General features: G+C 46.0%; 2 protein-coding genes across 7 annotated transcripts in view; one reads left to right on the forward strand and one right to left on the reverse strand.

The window, feature by feature from the left end:
* LOC307222180 (uncharacterized protein) overlaps positions 1-14,872 on the reverse strand; it is a 28,206-nt gene extending 13,334 nt beyond the window's left edge. For 3 of the 6 annotated variants that reach the window (XR_013841616.1, XR_013841617.1, XR_013841618.1), the window contains exons 1-3: positions 13,843-14,872; positions 11,818-11,980; positions 8,929-8,993 (exon numbers count right to left, since the gene is read on the reverse strand). Coding sequence is in view for 1 of the 6 variants with exons in the window: in XM_079987347.1 (XP_079843473.1) it covers positions 8,929-8,993; positions 11,818-11,980; positions 14,403-14,531 (357 nt within the window). In the remaining 5 variants the exon portion in view is untranslated. Of the gene's footprint in view, positions 1-5,441; positions 5,515-8,590; positions 8,994-11,817; positions 11,981-13,842 lie in introns of those variants that run through there. The other 3 variants (XR_013841619.1, XM_079987347.1, XR_013841620.1) reach the window with 3 other exon arrangements.
* The window catches only part of LOC307221990 (protein-arginine deiminase type-1-like), a 30,581-nt gene extending 11,867 nt beyond the window's left edge, over positions 1-18,714 (forward strand). The window contains exons 5-16 of the mRNA XM_079986964.1: positions 432-549; positions 1,633-1,758; positions 2,138-2,316; positions 2,505-2,608; positions 3,801-3,924; positions 4,899-5,006; positions 6,477-6,628; positions 8,416-8,560; positions 8,952-9,045; positions 11,444-11,523; positions 17,109-17,234; positions 17,877-18,714. Coding sequence (XP_079843090.1) covers positions 432-549; positions 1,633-1,758; positions 2,138-2,316; positions 2,505-2,608; positions 3,801-3,924; positions 4,899-5,006; positions 6,477-6,628; positions 8,416-8,560; positions 8,952-9,045; positions 11,444-11,523; positions 17,109-17,234; positions 17,877-18,110 — 1,590 coding nt within the window. The 3' untranslated portion in view covers positions 18,111-18,714. The remainder of the gene's footprint in view (positions 1-431; positions 550-1,632; positions 1,759-2,137; positions 2,317-2,504; positions 2,609-3,800; positions 3,925-4,898; positions 5,007-6,476; positions 6,629-8,415; positions 8,561-8,951; positions 9,046-11,443; positions 11,524-17,108; positions 17,235-17,876) is intronic.
* The last annotated feature ends 1,940 nt before the right edge of the window (positions 18,715-20,654 follow it).

A 20,654-nucleotide genomic window follows, 5' to 3' on the forward strand; every position in this document is an offset into this window, starting at 1 on the left:
TTGCAGGATCTTGCGAAGACCTCACGAGATCTTGCGCGACCTTCCGCAAGATATTTGTGTGCATCCCCCAGAACATAAACCCTGCATGATTTTTGTGCCTCCTCTTTTGCATCTGAATGGGGCCTGAAAAAACCTTTATTGGAACAGGGTGGGGTCGGAGGGCTGTGTTGACTAACAATCCGGACTTAGCCGCTGGGTCAGTTGAACATGTGCATATCTACACCAGAAAATCCAAAACTTGTTGGCCTCCAAATGAGGGGTGGGATCTAGTTGCATGGATCCGCCTTGGAAAGGGGTCTGTCTTCTGGAAGCAGAATGAAAGAGAGTAATGAGAGGCTCGGTCCCCCCTAGTCCAAGGCACACAAGAGAGACCCTCTTATATATCATTTGAGAAGAAGCGATGAAATTCATTGTTGCTGTTTTCCCTGCAGACAAAATGGTCTTGGGGTCCCCAAGGCGAAGGAGCGGTTCTGCTGGTCAACTGCGACAGGGACGGCCCGAGCTTTGGAGACATGGACAATGCCTATCCGTACGTCCGATCCCACACAGGTACATGCTGGGGCCAAGCAGCCAGTGTGGTGTAGTGGTTAGAGTGTTGGACTAGGAGCTGGGAGAGTCCAGGATTCACTCCCCCCCCCCTTGGCCATGAAGCTCACTGGGTGTGCCCTTGGGCTAGTCACTGCCTCTCAGCCTGACCTACTTCACAGGGTTGTTGTGGGGATTAAATGGGGAGAGGGAGAACCATGTATGCTCCTAGGAGTTCCTTGGAGAAAAAGGTGGGGTGTAAATGCAATAAATAAATAAATGTTCCTTGAGCCCTGGCCTTGCGGCTTGATGGGAATAAGCTGGTGAAACCCACATCCCTGCCCACAAAGGCCTACAACTTATTGTAATGGGCAAGAATGGTTCTAACAACAACAACAACAGTAATAATAATAACCCACCACCCAGGGTGGGTTATTACAATGATTTAAAATACAAAATTAAAAAAAAAAACCTGCAAAAATGCACAGGCTCATCAACTCTTGTCTGATTGGCATTAATTCAGATTCTATAGCCAAATCCTGGAATTAAAAATAAGGAAACAATACAAACCAGTCCTTTGCATCTCTGCAGTGCTCATAGGCATAGCCAAGATTTTTGTTGGGGGGGGGCAGGCTTTTTGTTAGAGGTGGCAGAACCTCAGTTTGCTATATATTTTTATTGATTTTTAATTATTGGGGGCAGCTGCCCCTCCCCCCAGCTATGCCCATGGCTGTGCTCTCCATTTTCCCCTCTTATGGTGACCAGGATACGGGGAGGGAAAGGACCAGCACTGTCGGCTCCCGATATCCCTAAATTTCATAGCATCAAATGAAGTTTCATCTCTGTCCCTCTGAAGTCAAGTTTCATATGTGCACCCCTGCAACGAAGCTTCGTAAGTGCACCTCTGCTGAAGAGACCTTTGAGGCCATGTCCCAGAGTCAACAGTTATCAAACATCAACCCCTAGTTTGCACGAACCTTTGGAGTGGGTTGATATGTAACTGGCATGGCAAGCTCGGTCAGAACACCCCATCTAGGGAGGCTGGAAGAGCACCTTGATGGTGACCTATTCTGACTCCTAAATCCTTGTCCCTCCTGTTTTTCCAAGACCTGCAAGACTTGTCGCTTCTGATCCTGAACACCCATGGCCCTGCTGGCGTCTTTGACACCCACAAGCTGGTCCTTCACATCTCCCTGTTCGATGCAGCCAAAGTGAGAGTTTTCCACGCTAGAGGTGAGTCCCCAGTTCTTTGCTCTAATATCTGCCCTCTGCTCTGACAGAATCAGCAGGGGTATCCTCAGGCCTGTTCATTGAGCATCCGTCCTGATTTGCTTGTGCAATGCTTATGCAGAGGTCAGACAACGCACAGTCTTTATGGTGCATTTGTTCTGCTTTGTTTGCAGAAAACTCATGCAGATATTAGACTGCATCCGGTCTTTATCGTGCATTCGTTCTGATTTGTCTGCAGGGAGGTTATACAACAGCAAACTTCCATCCTGCATTTGTTCCAGTTTGCTTGCAGGATATTGTTTGCATGACTTTCCCTGTAAATATTATAAATAAACACACCAAAATATAATAACAGATGTCACGTGGCTTACTTTCACTGCAGGCGATGAGTCATTCTCCAACTACGAGCATGTGTTGGGGGTGGACAAGCTCTCCTACACTGTGGGACGCACCGATGGGAAAGGGCAGCACACTTTCTACGTGGAGGGCTTGGCCTTCCCAGATGCCGACTTCAAAGGACTAGTTTCTTTGAACGCGACACTGCTGGAGCAATCAAGTCAGGTACAATCCTGAAGAGGATGGTGGGGGACATGGGAGGCCATAATTTCCAGCTGCACCCATGCTTCCAATAAGCATCTGGTTGGCCACTGTGAGAACAGGATGCTGGACGTGATCCCAATGGCCTGACCCTGCAGCCAAACTCTTCTGATGTTCTCTCTCCCCCCCACCCCAACTCTTACTTTCCACAGAATTCGCCAGCCACACCTGTTTTCACAGACACTGTGGTTTTCCGAGTGGCTCCCTGGATAATGACCCCCAACACACTGAAGCCATTGGAGATATTTGTCTGCAGGTTAAAAAACCACCATATTTTTGTGGGTGACGGCGGTGGGGTGTTGTGGGTGGAGAAGTGGGTAATGATGTCATTTAGGATGCTAAAACCAAGCTGCTGGTTAATGTTCAGATGAGTATCACTTCCTAGGTTTCCAACCTTCAAATGGATTTTGGAGGTTTTCGACCAGAGGTTGGATTCCCATCTGCCAGGGATTCCTCAGCTGTGATACCTGCATTGTGGGGGGGGGGGGTTGGACCAGATGACCCTTGGGGTCCCTTCCAACTCTATACTTCTACGATTCTACATCTCATAGTTTCCTTAAAGTTGCACCTAGTGCTAGTCCTGCTCAGGGTGGAGCTACTGAAGTGACTGAACATGGCAAACATAGGTCTATTCATTTCCTGCTCTAACTAGGACTTAGCTGAAGGCAACCCTTTGGTCCCCAGGTAAACATCTCAGTGCTAGAGGAAACAAGTCCTGAGAAACGTGTGTGTGTGTGTGTGTGTGTGTGTGTGTGTGTGTGTACCATAAGTACTAAGCTAATTTGAGAATGGTTCACTTCTGCAGTTGAGCCACAATGGCTTCCAGAGTAAGGGAGTCAAGGGCTACTAGCCAGAATCCAACTATGCTCTACTTCCACAGTAATGCTTCTGAATGCCAGTTGCTGGGAATCACAAATAGGAAGAGATGCATACAGGATTCCTATTTGGCGCATCTGGTTGCTCGCTGCGAGAACAGGAGACTGGGCTAGATGGGACACTGGCCGGATCCAGCAGGCTCTTCTCATGCTCTTAATGGTCCTCCAGGGCCGTCTCTACCCAGGGGTGCAAGGGGCGCTGGGCACCTGGGCGCTGAATTCTGGGGGGTGCCGGGCACCTGCTGCTGAAGCTGCCTAAGTTCTTAACCGCGATCAGCGATCGATCGCTGGGTCATTTCCATTCTCTTTTGTGGAAGAGCTGCAGAATCAATGTATCCAGTGGCGTGCCCTAGTGGCGTTGTTCATTTTCACATCTTCACAAAAATGGAAGGCGGAGCTATCGCTGCTGCTTTTTATTTTTTTCATGTTAGCGGTTTTAACCTCCTTAAAAGCTGAACAACTTAGACTTGTGCCCCTAAAAAAAAGCTCAACAACTTTGACCTGGCTAAAGATGGCCCTGCGGTCCTCGTCTACATAGTTTTCCTTCCCTTTGCATCTTTTTCTCCTTTCCAGCATTGAAAGAGGCACCAACCCCAACCAGACATTCTTGGAGGCTGTGAAAGCCCTGGCACAGAAAGCTGGCTGTAAGCTGACCATCTGCCCGGAGATTGAAAATCGGGGCGACCGCTGGATCCAGGTACCCTCCTGCAATGCGCTCTACGTGGGATACCTTTGAAGGTGACTCGGAAACTACAACTAATCCAGAATGCGGCAGCTAGACTGGTTACTGGGGGCGGCCGCCGAGACCACATAACACCGGTCTTGAAAGACCTACATTGGCTCCCAGTACGTTTCCGAGCACAATTCAAAGTGCTGGTGTTGACCTTTAAAGCCCTAAACGGCCTCGGCCCAGTATACCTGAAGGAGTGTCTCCACCCCCATCGTTCTGCCCGGACGCTGAGGTCCAGCGCCGAGGGCCTTCTGGCGGTTCCCTCATTGCGAGAAGCAAAGCTACAGGGAACCAGGCAGAGGGCCTTTTCGGTAGTGGCGCCTGCCCTGTGGAACGCCCTCCCATCAGATGTCAAAGCGATAAATAACTACCTGACATTCAGAAGACATATTAAGGCAGCCCTGTTCAGGGAAGTTTTTAATCTGTGATATTTTAGTGTATTTTTAGTTTTTATGGAAGCTGCCCAGAGTTGCTGGGGAAACCCAGCCAGATGGGCGGGGTACAAATAATAAATTATTATTATTATTATTGAAGTTGCACATCCCTGAGGCCAGGTGGGGCACCTGCTGCCACCAGGAGGTCTCTGCCTTCCCCATCACTGCCTTCCCCCAGGTCTCCCAATACACACTCCAGCAGTTAGGGAAGAGTGAATATTTGTTTGCTCACCTTAAGGCACAATTGCTAATTTGCTGTTTATTGGACCTGTTCACAGGATTTTGTAATTCTTGTATATTATTGTTTTCCTTTTATTATTTTCATTGGCTTTGTTCCCTGATCTGAAGAACAGGCTGCAAATGCTTTAAGTAACTAGTAAGTGTTAAACCCATTTGGGGAAAGAGGGAGGAGTGTTTTTGCAAACAGATTTTTAAACTGGTCATTCCCAAAGGGATACAGCACCTTAACCAGTGGGGATCCTGATCCATTTCCCTCCCCTCTAACAGGATGAGATGGAGTTTGGTTATGTGGAGGCCCCCCACAAGTCCTTCCCCGTTGTCTTTGACTCCCCCAGGAACCGAGGCCTCAAGAAATTCCCTTTCAAAAGCATTTTGGTAAGCCAGGCTTCTTCAGCCCTCAGCACATCACTTCTTTTACTGAAAGCAGATGCTTCCATCAATAGCATTAGAAAAGAAATCTAAATATCATGACTGTGTTTGCACAGAATGCTAAACTGAGGTTTGTTCAACAAGCCACGCTTTGTCTCATGGATGAACAAGAAGCCATGACTTGTTTTCTCCATTTTCAGTGGACAAATAAAGTGAAAGAAATGGGGGGGGGGGTGAAAAGGTGCATAAAAGTCTACTACAATATACTATATACCGTACATATATAAGTAATGTCATTCATTATTCCAGAGAGTATACAAGTCACTATAATTTCTATAAATGCATTGCAAATATCATTATATTTATCCATACACGATCTGCGACTAAAAGCAATCCTTTCATATGTTGCAAGAGTTGTCTTAGCTTCTTGATTCCCAGTTTGTGGCCAAACAAACCATGGTTCAGTGAGGCTTCAGACAAAATGCCAAGCCACTTTGAAAATGAGCCATAGTTCCTAAGCAAAAAGGAAACAATGGCATGACATTTTGGTTTGCCACCAGAAAACAAACCACAGTTGGTCTGCTGGGCTGGGTTCATACAAAACACACTTTGGCTAAGCAAACCATGGTTTTGTACAACCATGGCCCACATCTTCCTTGAAAGAGCCCAGGATGCTTATGTTTCTCTTTCCATCCACCCTACTTTCCCCCTAACAATAGCCCTGTGTGGTAGGTTAGACTAGAGAGTGATCTAGGCCTGAGGTCACTTGAGGAAGTTTCATGGCTGTGAGTGGATTTGAACCCGACTTGGTCTACCACACTGGGCTAACATAAGAACATATGAAGAGTCTGCCAGTGACTCATTTCGTGCAGCATCCTGTTCTCACAGTGGCCAACCAGATGCTCGTGAGAAACCTACAAGCAGGATTTGGGCACAAGAGCCTTCTCCCTTCCTGTGGTTTCCAGCAATTGGTATTCAGAAGCATTCCTGCCTTTAACTATGGCTCCATTGTGACTCATAGTCATGGATAGCCTTATCTTATCCCACGACTTTGTCCAATTCTCTTTTAAAGCCAACCAAGTTGATGGCCATCATTGCTTCCTGCGGAAGGGAGTTCCATAGTTTAACCATATATAGAAGGACTTATAGAAGGACTTCCTTTGATGCGTCCTGAACATTCAGCTCCATTGGACGTTCAAGTGTTACGAGAGAGGGAGAAACAGTAATGAATTTCTATGGGTCTACTCTGAGCAGAATTTTGTTGGCTGCAACTGACTTTATCTGTACACTGCCCCTCTCAAAGCCAAATAATGAAAGCACATCTCTCCAGATTAAGTAAGATTTCTCACCTTCCTCTCTGGAAGCAGAGAACATTTTCCAGACACAGATTAGAAGTTAAAGGCACATCTTGTGCAACACCTTGCCTTCTGTATACTTGCCTATGCTCCTATTTCTCCTTGTTGTGTATCCTTGGAGGGCCCTGATTTTGGGTACGTGACCCGAGAACCCCGGTACGGACGCGTATCCAGCCTGGATTCATTCGGGAACCTGGACATCAGCCCTCCTGTGACGGTCAAGCGGAAGGAATACCCACTGGGAAGGATCCTCATTGGCAGCAGTTTCCCAGGGTAAACCACCAAGTTCAAAATAAAAATAATTACAATTATAATTCCCCACCCTTGCTTGTAGAGGTGGGGGAACACTGCATTGCAGGGAAATGGTTTCAAGGTTTGCCATTCAATTGTTAACTGAAAATGATTGGGCGTAGGGGAAGGGTCATATCTCAGTGGTAGAGAATCTGCTTTGGATGCAGAAGGTCCCACATTCAATCTTCAGCAGCATCTCCAGGTGGGACTGGGGAAAAGACTCCCTGCCTGATCTTACGTAGAGCGACTGCCAGTTGGGGAGCCTTCGGCTCTCCAGATATTGATTTATTCCTTGCATTTATATCCCAGCTTTTTCTCCCAGGGACTCAAGATGCCACACATGGTTCTCCAATTCTTCCTTTAACCTCCACACCAACCCTGTGAGATAGGTTGAGCTGAGAGGCAGGGATTGACCCAAGGTCGTCACACCCAAGAAGCTTCACGGCACAGTGGGGATTTGAACCCTGGACTCTCCCAGGTCCAAGTCCGACACTCTAACCACTATGCCATTCTTGTATCATCCCTGATCATTGGCCATGCTGCCTGAGGCTGATGGGAACTGGAGTCCAACGATATCTGGACCCCACCCCGCAAGATCTAAGGTACCCCCAAGATCTAAGGATGCTCCAGAGAGAGCAATGATGACATAAATCCAAGTCTTCATCAGGGGATGAATCAGAAAGTCAGTGCCTTGTTGCTGGATACCATTCAGATATTTTCTCTGGGAAACCCTGGTCTAGCAATTGTTTTGAGGGAGGCAAGTACTAGGAGTGGGTTGTCATGAGGCTAACAAAAGCTTTCCTGTGCTGTTCTGTGCTTGGTTAATAAAGGTAAAGGGACCCCTGACCATTAGGTCCAGTCATGACCGACTCTGGGGTTGTGGCGCCCATCTCGCTTTATTGGCCGTGGGAGCTGGCGTTTGTCCGCAGACAGCTTCCGGGTCATGTGGCCAACATGACTAAGCCGCTTCTGGTGAACCAGAGCAGCACATGGAAACGCCGTTTACCTTCCCGCCAGAGCGGTACCTATTTATCTACTTGCACTTTGACGTGCTTACGAACTGCTAGGTGGGCAGGAGCAGGGACCGAGCAACGGGAGCTCACCCCGTCGCCGGGATTTGAACCGCAACCTTCTGATCGGCAAGTCCTAGGCTCTGTGGTTTAACCCACAGCGCCACCCACGTCCCTTGCTTGGTTAATAAGGAAGCCTTAATTAGGAGGATCTCATGGTATGAGGCCACCTAGAGACCCAAGCACCTCCCAACTCAGACAGAGGCAGCTGGGAAGATGTTTGCTGGGAAGGCAATGCTGGCTTCTAGTCCTCAATGAGTTCCTCACCACCCTGATACTGCAAAGATGCATCTGGCTACTCATGAGAGCATAGGAAGCTGCCTCTTCCTGAGCCAGGTCCCTGTCTGGCAGCAGCTCTCCAGGGTTTCAGGCAGGGGTGCTTTTTCTAACAGAATGAATTTTTGTAATTTATTTCACTATTAGATGCATTTATATGCATGCATTACCATAGTATATGCATTTCTGTACACATTGTTTGACCAGAGAACAGTTTTGCAAAATTAAAAAGAAGTGCAAATTTCAGAAGGTGGCTGTGTTTTGGTTTGGAAAGCTCAAATCATGTGAGAATCAAATGCAAACTGAATTTATTTCCCCCCATCACTAGTTCTAATCCCACCTTCTATTCTCTCTCTCTTTCTCTCTCTCCTTCCTTCCATCCCTCCCTTTCTTTAAAAAAAACACCCCTGCCTCATCTCTTAGGTCTGGCAACAGGAAAATGGTCAAAATTGTCCGGGATTTCCTCTATGCTCAAAGAGTCCAGCCCCCTATTGAACTCTATTCTGACTGGCTCACTGTAGGGCATGTGGATGAGTTCCTGACCTTTGTTCCGGCTTCCAACAGGAAGGTACTGATCCTCAGGGAAGTGCTTTGACCGGCTTCCTTTTCCATATTTGATGCTTTATACCTGATTAGCTCTAGACTGGAAAAGTCACTCTGCCGGCTTCTCTCACGGAGCCCTATCCCTGTCCCCAGTCTCTGTGGAAGGGCTGCAGCCTCCCAGAAAAGCTTTACAGGGGAATTAGACAAATTCAGGGAGGGCGAAGCCATCAGTGGTTGCTAGTCACAGTGTGTTACCTCTGCTGTTGGAGTCGGTATGCCTCTGAATCACAGGAATCACAGGTGAGGAGAGTTGGTGTCTCACTCCAGTCCTGCTTGTGGGCTTCCCATAATGGGCACCTAAATGGACGACCCAAATTCTGCCCAGCAGTTTACCTTTCTCATTTCTCTCCCTGCAGGGTTTCCGGTTACTCTTAGCCAGTCCCGCTGCTTGCCTGAAGCTGTTCAGAGAGAAGCAAAAAGAAGGTTTCGGAAATGCTGCCCTGTTCGAAGGTGAGGACAGAATCAAAGAATGGTAAAGTTGGGAGGGACCCTGAGGATCATCTAGCCCAACCCCCTGCAATGCCAGAATATGCAGCTGCCCCATACAGGATTTGAACCTGCAACATTGCTGTTGTCAGCACCATGCTGTTACTGCTCCCTTCCTTTCCCCCCCCCCAAATAATATTTATTACTTTTAAAGTTTACAAAAAAGGAAAAGAGAAAAGAAAAAAGAGAAAAAGAAAAGAAAAGAAAACAAACAATACAATACATAATATAAACAATACACATCACAACCTTAACACAATAAATTAAACACATTAAACTAAACTAAACCCTATCCCTAGCCCTAACCCCAAACTGAACAAAACAAAAACAATTTAAAAACATACATCACACCTTTTCCATACTCTATTTTCATTCCCTTGTTTCATCGACCTCCTCTCACCTCCCTTTTTGTATTCCACTTCCATTAATTGTTTCAGCAAATCCTTTCAATCTTTCTCTATTTTCTGTCATACTATAAATATCTTAACATATTTTTAACCTTATTTTCCATTAAAACTAAAATACTTATATATGCTTAACTCCTTATAACATTTCCACTAAGGCCATAAAATTTCATTCCAACATTTTTCTATCATTCATTAATTTTACAGTATTTCTATAAATAAACTTTAAATTTTCCAATCTTGTTCCACCATCTCTTCTCCCTGGTCTCGGATTCTGCCAGTCCTTTCCGTCAATTCCATATAGTCCATCAACCTGGAGATCTTATGTCCGAGGCTCTTAACTCCTTTCCAAGTCCCTTCTGCAGATCTTCTTCATGTTCTTTAATGCTAGAGAGCAGATCTCGGGGATACTCCAACCTAACAATGCTTTTATTCCTTCTCAACAGGTCAGCCAAATTTCCATGGCTAAAATTAAGATCCATACAGTATTTCAGAACATGTTTCAAGCTTCTTCCAAATCCAAAGGCCCACAGAGCTTCAATCTCCTCCTGACCCAAGTCCATATCCCAAAAGTCCATTAATCCCTGCATAGAGGGATCTTTCCAACTTTCCTTTTCCAATCCAAGCCGGGCTCCGATCCTCCAAATCTGACTTTTCCTAGATTCAATCATAAAAGGCCTCAACTTATAGTCATCAGTTTGCTTCTGTAAGGCTGAGGATCCCGCTTGTATTACTTTAAGTTCGGCAACAACAACTTTCTCCTTCTCCTCCACAATTTGTCCTACCAAAGTAGATTCCTGAACCAAATTCTGAATACTTTCTGTATTGATGCTCACTTTTTGTCCCAAATTAATCACTTTTTGTCCCAAGTTGTCAATTTTAATAGTCATGTCATCCGTCTTTTTATGAAGCTGTTCCAGCAAATAGCTTATCTTACATAATGCAGTTACTATGGCTTTTCCTGTCAACATTTTTAAATAGTCCAAGGTCAATCTCTGGCTCTCACAATTCCTTATCTTGCAGCTGGAGCTTTCCCAGTTACACTCCTGTAACAGTTTCAAAAGCTCCCTCTAGAGGGAAACAGTCTCCACTTGTATCAGTCCTTTCAAGCACAACTCAAGCAATAAAGATAGTTTCAATTTTCAGTTACTTTTCCTCCTTTTTAAACACAGAAGAGGACAATGGAAACAGTATCTTTCTCTTATTTAGCTAGCTGTCAAATACGTTCTGTTCATAGTCAATGAACTCTCCCAAAACGTCACTCCTTCTGGCAGCCCTTTTCCAGGTTCAGAGCAGTGGTAATTTGATTTTTTACTCTCTCCTGGAGGCTCGCTAGGTCCAGAATTTCCCCCCTCTTCTCCTGCTTCCAAGGTTTTTTTTTTTTGTAATTTTAACCAATGGAAATTTAGTCCTTTGCCAAAAGCTTTCCAAGACTTTCGCTTGTAACGTCTTTGCTTCAATCTATTTACAAAAGAGGAAGGCGGACTTCCTGTTTAAAACCTTCCCGTTTCGATGCCAAATTAAGGTATTTAAAGATCCAATTTTCCGTTCTACTCACGGGTAGTTGTTTAAAGTCCAATTGTCCACAGGAAAAAGTCAGCGCTCTCCAGCAACAGCAAGGCGGCTTCACTCCATGAAAGAAGCAGTCAATTTGAAGCACCGCGCCACTCACCCCACGTCGCTCCGGATCCCCAAAACAGGGTTTCCCCGCGAGTAGGGGAGGCGCAAAATGTGCCAGCCGAATCCCAAGTTCACAAGCTTCTCCCGCCTGTGATTTCAGTGGGTCTCCGCCTTCGCCGTGGCGGTCAGACCCTGCTTTCCACGGAGCAAGTTCCTCCCGATCGGAGGAGCTCCGCCATTGCTGGAGGCGCCAACCCGGAAGTCATTACTGCTCCCTTCCTGATGGGGCTCATGAAAGCCAACAAGTTTTAAAATTTGTGAAAACCATTTCCTTGCAGGTCTCAGGAGAGTGGGGCGCATTACTCTGGATGAGCTCCTGGCAGACAGACTTTTGCACCGGGACAGCAAGTATGTGCAGGTAAACCGTTATCAGAGTGCATGTGGATCTGGACCGTTTCCATCCCACCCCACCCTGAATTTGCAGTGCGGTTTCCATTCCACCTCAGCTCACCTTTTGCAAAAAAAAAACCTACATTATTTGTCCTGCTGTCCGCCATGGCACAATTATATAACGTCCATAATTAATCACATGATTGTAGCGTTGTTATGTTCTTCCACCCCATCATTTCAGTGCAAAGGAAACACAGTGCAAAGGAGGGGAAGGGGAGCAATCAATTATATATCATTTGCAGATGGAAAGCAACGTAAATACCTATTGTGCTTGCTAGATTGATTTCCGTTCCAGAGGTGGGACAAATAGGCGAAACCTGGCCATTTCTGTTCCCGTTAATAGTGAAATTGAGCAATTGTGTCTGGGTTGAGCCCTGGCATCTCTCTGAAGTCACACCCTGCGTTAGATCTGCAATACATCTTCCCTGGAAGAGAAGCACATTCTCTTTCATTTCTGTCACCCAGTAAACGCCATAGCACAACTTCCCCTGGCAGCTGGTTTCTATGGCCCAACTCGCTTAGGCAAATGTCTGTCTCCCTTTTTAGTAATCCCCTTTCCGCATTCCAAGACCTTGCCACCAGCATCTCTTTCTGCATCCAAAGACAGACTTTCTGTTATTTTTCAGCCCCAAGTAGGCCTCATAACACTTCTCAGCACTTCATAACACTTCTCAGCAACTTTCACAAATGACAGCTCCCAGAAGCCATGACTGTTTCAAATGGCATTGTAGTACATTCATTGTAGTGAATGTCTGGGATGAATGTCTGGCACCCATCTGAGCCTTTGGCCTTGCTGGCCGGGGCTGGTAGGTGTTGGAGTCAAACCACATTTGGGGGGCCATGAGTTCCCCCATCCCTGAACTAGACTCTCACATGCCTTCACTGCCCCTGGCTCCCTCCATTCCCCCTCTGCCTTCTTTTAATGCTGGGCTGGCCAACCTCTGGCCAACTTCTGACTACAACTCCCATCCTCCTCCTCCCTGACCACGCTGCCTGTGGCTGATGGGAGTTGGAGTCCATCAACATCTGGAGGGCCACAGCTGTTCTCCATCATCCTTCCTAGGCCAGCCTTTGCCAATTTGGTAACATCCAGGTCTTTTTTTTTTTTTTTTACTTCGAAATATCGACAAAATACTGGCTGGGGCTGATAGGAGCCGTAGTCTGAAATATCTGAAGGACACCAGATCGACGAAGGCTATTAGGCGTAAGGATAGGTGAAACTGTCCATCTCTGTTTCTTTCATTTTTCCAATTTTCATTTCTCTGCATTGCCACATCAGTGTGCAAAGTGTGATGTCCGTCTTTAAAAAGCCTTCATGAAAATTTCAGCAGCAGTTCAGCGTGGATTTCTCCCAATGTATACATTTATTCATGCAGTCCCCCCACTTTTTTTGCAAAGCCTATGTTCCCTAATATTTAAATAGCCCCAATATGTTTATTTTTCCACGTTTATTTAAATTTCATAAGACCATAGGGACAGGCCAAGCAACCTCCTCTTCTCACAATCTCTGACCAGAAGCCCCGAAGGAAAACCCACAAGCAGGGGTCCCTACTTTTGAATGCCATCTTCATTATCGTATGCATTTTTACGCACACTTTACCTCAGCATATGCATTTTTTTTGGTACACGTGGCTGGAGATGTGCATTGCAAAATATGGAGAAATGCAAATTTGGAAAGGGGGCTGCATTTCGGTTCCTGTCTTGTTTCAGAAAGTAGATTTTTCTTTAAAGAATCAATCCCCCATTCATTAGTTAGGCTGACAGAAAACGGTCACTTTGTAAAACACAAATTTCCTTTTCACGGAGGCCAAATTTCACACTAAGAATCACAAACTCCAATAGCAATGTGGCCTAACACACTGGTCACGATCCTGTCACCTCTTGGATTTTAAGAAGTCAGCTATGAACATTTGCTTAGTTGACTTGGATCAAGGTCACTTCCTTTTGCTGTTCAGTCGTCTTAGTCATGTTCAACCTTCTGTGACCCCATAAAACCAGAGCATGCCTTGGAAACTCTCACTTGCTTCTCAAAGCTTCTCCTTTTTATGTCCATGGAGTTTTCTTGGCAAAATACTGGAGTGGATTGCCAGTTCCTTCTTCAGGTGGATCACGTTTAGTCCAAACTCCCGGCTATGACCTGTCTATCTTGGGTGGCCCTGCATGGCATAACTCATGGCTTCTTGGAGTTATTCAAGCACCTTCACCACGACAAAGCACTTCCTTTTACCCGCTAACAAAAACATGTTTTTTTTAAAAAACGGATCCTTTTAAAATAAAAGCTCACCACCTCTTTATAATCTTCCGGGAGATAATCGCAATAAGGAAAGAGGAAGATGTGGATTTATTTCTCGCTGACTGACAAGGGGAGCGCTGTTAGCGTGACCTGCGCCATAACACTCTGAGGTAAAATGTGATGCCAAGCCAGACATTTATGGTCATTTCTTTCCTAACCACACAAGAGACCAAATTCCACAGCAATTATGAAAGAACAACTGCAGTTAGCTAAACTGAGGCGATCTGGAGATAAAATAAAAAGGCACGGCTAAGGTTTTTCGTTTTTTTACCTCAGACATGGACAGGGCGCATAGAATGCTCTCCTGACCTAAACAACAGTCATGAAGTAAAATGGGAGAATTATGAAGTGCTTCAGTTCATGAGGCTGTTTTAAATGAACAAGACGGTTGTGGCAATTTCTACCACCACAGTCGATTGAAGTTATTTACTTTGCTTTATTTTTCAGAAAGGGGGTAGCCAAGATGGCGCCCTCCTGGTGCTGAGCGACTACAACTCCTGCCATTCCCGACCCTTGGGCCTTGATGGCTGGGGATGAGGGGAGTTGGCGGCTACCTGCAGGACGCCATATTGGCTGTAGCTGTGGTAGAATATAGTAAAGGCCATTAGAAGAACCTGCTGGGTCAGGCCAGTGGTCCACCCAGCCCAGCATCCTGGTCTCACAGTGGCCAACCAATGGCCCATTTTGTGGGAACCCCACAAAAAGAACCCGAGCGCAACAACAAAAGTCCCCACTCGTGATTCCTAGAAACTGGCATTTGGCAACGGGCGGAGGTAGAGCGGAAGAGCCATTGTGGCCAACAGCTATCAATAGCCCTCTCCTCCATAAGTCTGTCTTTTAAAGCCTTTCAAGTGGGTGGCCAGCACTGCAAACTGTGGCAGTGAGTTCCACAGTTTAGAAGTCCTTGATTTCATCTATCCCGACATATCTTCCAACATGGATGTCCACAACGTCCGGTGTCCTAAGAGAAGGAAAACAAGCTTCTCTCCATCCACTTTCTCTGCACCACATGTAGTTTTATAAACTCTCATGTTGCCTTTCGCTCGCCTTTCCCCCTGGTCATTTGGGTCACCCTTTTCTGGACTTTTTCCAATATCTTTTTTTGAGGTGAAGCGACCAGAACGGTACACGGTATTTCAAATGCGGTTGTGCCCTAGATCTGCATGGCTGCATTTATACGTGAACACTACCCTGAGGCGAAAACCAGAGCGAAAGGTCTTGCTTGCTAAAGGTGCAGTTCCCACATCATGGGGAACCTCAGGTCACAGTTTGCCCTGACTGTCCCTCTGAGGGCTCCTTCAATCCTTCCCAATTAATGTGCGAAGGAAACAAACTCTGCTCCCTGGCATAACATTACATTTAGCATAAAAGCGTAGAATTGGAAGGGAGCCCAACGGTCATCTAGTCCAACCCCCTACAATGCAGGAATCTCAATGCAGATGGCCATCCAAGCTCTGCTTAAAAACCTCCAAGGAAAGAATCATAGACTCATAGAGTTGGAAGAGACCACAAGGGCCATCGAGTCCAACCCCCTGCCAAGCAGGAAACACCATCAGAGCACTCCTGACATATGGTTGTCAAGCCTCTGCTTAAAGACCTCCAAAGAAGGAGACTCCACCCCACTCCTTGGCAGCAAATTCCACTGTCAAACAGCTCTTACTGTCAGGAAGTTCTTCCTAATGTTTAGGTGGAATCTTCTTTCTTGTAGTTTGGAGCCATTGCTCCGTGTCCGCTTCTCTGGAGCAGCAGAAAACAACCTTTCTCCCTCCTCTATGTGACATCCTTTTATATATTTGAACATGGCTATCATATCACCCCTTAACCTCCTCTTCTCCAGGCTAAACATGCCCAGCTCCCTTAGCCGTTCCTCATAAGGCATCGTTTCCAGGCCTTTGACCATTTTGGTTGCCCTCCTCTGGACACGTTCCAGTTTGTCAGTGTCCACTATCTCCTGAGGGAGTCCGCTCTGCTGTCAAAACAGCTCTTACTGCTAGGAAGTTATTCCTGATGTTTGGTCGGAATCTCCTTTCTTGTAATTTGAAGCCATGGGTTCGAGTCCTACCCTCCAGAGCGGAAGAAAGCAAGCTTGCTCCATCTGTCATGTGACAGCCTTTCAGATATCGGAAGATGGTTATCCAATCCTCCTCTCACTCTCCTCTTTTCCAGCCTAAACAGACCCAGCTCCTTCAAGCTTTCCTCATATGGCCTGGTTTGTTAAATGGGGGCTGGGATCTTGGCTGCAAATCGTGGCTCACTCCAATCAAGTCTAGTTGCTATCGGTTCACCAACCTGGGTTTTGAGTTTTCTTTCCTCCTGGCACAAGGCCTGCAGAGTCAAATTGATCAGAAGAACGCTGTCCCAGGAAACTATTTACGGTGGTTGTGTGAACAAGACTAATGCGAGGCAAACAAAAAACAAAAAACTACCCTGAAGTAGCACTAACACATAGGGCCCCTCTGGAAGATCCATTTTATTGTGCATTTGTGATGGTTTGGGCTTGTGACGGTATTGGGGCAGTCATAAGCAATCCCAGTCTCCATTGCATTTGCACCTTGCTGTGTTTTGGGGGGCCCCGTTTCCAATCCATGCATATCCCATAACTTACAGCTGAAATCCTACACATTTTTATGCCAAAAGCGTTCTGGGTATATTTTCACCCTGTTTCCATTGCACTAGAGCCCCTTGGACAACAATAATGTGGTAGCAGTTGGGGAAACATCATAGAACAGATAATAAAGGCAGTGTAGTATAGTGGCTAGAGTGTCAGACTGGCAGAGACCCGGGTTCAAACCCCCCACTCAGCCATTAGGCTCATGGGGTGGCCTTGGGGGCCAGTCACTGCCTCTGGGCCAGACCTACCTTGCAGTGTTGTTGTGGGGATAAAATGGGGAGGAGGGGAAGCATGTTTGCTACATTGATCTCCTTGAAGCAAAGGTGGGATAAAAGAAATAACAAAATGATGATGATGATGATGATGATGATGCAGAATAAATCCACCAGCAATGCAATATTATTGTGTCAAGAGCATGTTGCAAAATATGCACACAATAAAACACCAATCTGGAGGGGCCTGGGATTTGTTATTTAATATCTCAGGAACTTGTGGTTGTTTTTTTAAAAAAAAACCAACCTGTTACTTGCTATCCTGAGCTTAAAAATGCATGGCAGCTTTGCTGCCTTCAGGTGCAAATATTCAACATGAAACAAAAGCGGGTTTTACAGCCCATGGGGAATATTTTGCATCTTCTTCTTTCTTCCAGAGTTGCATCGACTGGAACAGGAGCATTTTGAAGCGGGAGCTGGGCCTGAGCGAGAGAGATATTGTGGACATCCCTCAGCTGTTCACTCTGGAGGATTCTACGGCGACCGCCTTGTTTCCAGACATGGTGAGGGGCTTTCTTCCCTCCATCATTCCTTGGTGTTTGTGGAGGGGTGCCCAGTGCAGCTCAAACCTTTTCTCTGGAAATCGGCTTCCGGAGCAGTAACCCCCAGAGAGCTGCTGCCAGTCAGTGTAGGCAACACTGAGCTAGATGGGGAGGGGCCATAGCTCAGTGGCTGAGCAGCTGCCTTGCAAGCAGAAGGTCCCAGGTTCAATGGCATCTCCAAGTAGGGCTGGGAGAGGCTGCCTGCACCAAAATCCTGGAGAACCACTGCCGGTCAATGTAGACAATACTGAGCCAAATGATTTTACTCGGAGCAAGACAGCTCACTGTGTTCCTTTTGAAACCAGTCCTCCCTTCTGACCCATGAGGACTGGAAACTTATTTTACTTTTAAGCGGAGGCATAACTCAGTGGTGGAGCACCTGCCTTGCCTGCAGAAGGCTCCAGGTTCCATTCCTATGGCATCTCTGGCTAAGACTGAGAGAGACTCTTTGCCTGAAACCTTGGAAACGCACTACTGTCAGTCAGTGTAGTGAACTTTGGGCTGGATGGATGGTTAGACTCAGTAGAAGGCAGCCTTCTACATGCTGAGATGGCAGAAAAACCAACCCAGACTGTAGCTTTTGGTTGTTTTTGCTCCACCTAGGTGAACATGCTCGTCTTGGGGAAGCACCTGGGCATCCCAAAGCCATTTGGCCCCATCATCCATGGGCAGTGCTGCCTGGAAGAGAAAGTCCGTTCCTTGCTGGAACCGCTGGGGCTGAACTGTACCTTCATCGATGACTTTTTCTCCTACCACATCTTGTCTGGAGAGGTCCACTGCGGCACCAACGTCCTCCGGGAACCCTTCTCCTTCCACTGGTGGAACACAACACCCTGAAATTGGTGGGGGGAGCCTCCGGGCCCCCTCCCCACACTCTTATTTCTTCAGTACTTCTGGGCAGAGAAGATGACTGAAGGTTTCGAAAGAACACCATCTTCTCCAGCATGTTGGACTTCAAAAATGAGAATCGACTTGGGGTCAAAAACCCCACTTAAAAATGATGCACTAAACTTACCCAAACCACAAAATTATGTGAAAGATTAGCAGTGATGGGGTAGATGGGCAGAATTCTTTGGCAGAACAAGTATTTTAAAGGTTGCATGCAACTGAAACCTACTCAGAGGAGACCCACTGAAAGAAAGTGGCATGTTAGTCATGCATTGCAGGGGGTTGGACTGGGTGAGCCTTAGGGTCACTTCCACCTCTATAATTCCATGATTCTTTGTTGATTAGCTCCAGTGAGTCTACTCCTAGTAGGGCTGGCATTGGGTGCACTCTTACTCCGGGGGTAGGTCCTACTGGACGCAGCAGGGATTACGTCTGAGTAAATATACACAGGACCACAACACATTCTCTCCCCTTCCCATGAAGATTTTGCAGAGCAAGGGATGGCTGTTCTGGGCAAAGCCAATTGTCTTAAAATAAATGCATTTCCAAAGAATTCTAAAATGTATCGCTCAGCTCATTTCTAAACTGAAGTCACATCTGATCAGGAATAACACCCTTTGGTCAAACATGACAGAAGTTTAGAAAAAGGAAGTCTTCATTCAGTAGATTTTTAAACAGGAAATATGTTCATTGTTACTCATCTACAGTACTCCAAACCACTGCAATGCAGAAGTGACAGTTAAAGAATCCCTGACTAGTGGCCATGCAACCTCTGCAGAAAACAAGCTTGCTCCATCTTCTATGTGACAGCCCTTAAGATGACTCTCTCCTCTTATCTCAGTCTCCTCTTTCCCAGGATAAACATCCCCAACTCTCGCAAACATTCCTCATAAGGCTTGGTTTCCAGACCCTTGATAATCTGAGTCACCCTCCTCTGCACACATTCCAACTTGTTAATATCCTTCTTAATTTGTGGCACCCAGAACAGGACACAGAATCCCAGGTGTGGTCTGACCAAGGCAGAATAGAGCAGTACTCTTATTTCCCTTGCCCTGGACACTAGACTTCGGTTGACGCAGCCTAGAATTGCATTAGCATTATTTGCTGCTGCATGGCCTTTTGACTCGTGTCAAGCTTGGGGTATACTAAGACCCCTAGATCCTTTACATCCTTTTCTTTTCTGTTTAATTTATGCCCAACACTGGAAAGTATCCCTTCTTGCCCATAAGGATGATGGCTCTAGTCATCCAAAGGCAAATCAAATGGCAAGTATCTGAGGAGGATGGGATTCTGAGCATATGCAGAGTTGCATACATCTGGGTATGGCTGGGCTATAGATCAGACCACCAATTCACTCATTTTCAGCAGAAGAATATGAGAAGAGACTTCTTCATTTATTCTTGAGATTTTGCAACAACAACAGCAATGAGGACAGACACACACACACACATCCTGATCTGAAAATGTGGAGAACTTGAAAAAACGAGAACCCGAAAGAAACCGAAATTGACATGGTTGGATACAACTAGGTTTTTCTCGACGTAGACCCATTGCATAGCAGGGGGTTGGGCTAGATGAACCTTCTATCTCTACAATTCTACAAATCTTAGGCATTAATAGATCTATGTCAATCATGGTCAGGGATTTCAATGGGTCTACTCTGTGTAGGACGAGCATTGGCTACTACCCAAAGGTTTGCCCATAGGATCTGCTGTGCCCATTCTTTTCAACTGTGCCTCCTAACTAAGCATAATTCAAAAAGTGGACTGACTCTGGCCCACAAAAACTTGTCACACACAGTGAGCTTTGAACCTTGGGACTCAGCTACATTGACAAAGAAAAAGCGTTTTACAATATATGCGTTGTTTATGCATTATAACACTGTGACACCAGATGGAGTTCCGCTTTTGCCAACCTGATTTTTCATACAAAGTTTACAATGTGTTTAACTGAAACACTTCTCTGATGTGTCTAGATTCAGCCCTGATTCAACACTTACCATTCCACCACACTGGCTCTCAAAATGTGTGTGTGTGTGTGTGTGTGTGTGCGCGCGCGCATCGGCTTAGTTTTACATAACTTACTTTTCTATGACTGTTGCTTGATGCCTCGATGTTGTAAATACCGGTTAATCGGGGGCTGTTATCCAGTCCCATAAAGAGGCTGGCAGTGTTGAACCCTTTGCGATATTGATCCCAAAGCAAGGAGATATTTTCCCGCCCCTTCTTTTTCAAGCCAGTATTTCCTTTTTTAAAAAAATTATTTGGTTTTTCAGATCAAAGTTTTACAATCACATATCCAACATACAACATAAAAACAAAATTCCAGAGAATCTCCGGGACTTCCCTCCTCCCCTTTGTAGGTCCTATTTTTAAATCATTTCCTCCTGTATCTTTTATGATCATCCAGATCTTTTACATCTCCATTATGTCCAAAATTCACCTTTAAACTACAAGCCGGTATTTTCATTGCAGATTTTATTGCCATTCTATT

Source organism: Podarcis cretensis (genome assembly GCF_951804945.1).
Source record: "Podarcis cretensis genome assembly, chromosome: 8".
Lineage (NCBI taxonomy): Eukaryota > Metazoa > Chordata > Lepidosauria > Squamata > Lacertidae > Podarcis > Podarcis cretensis.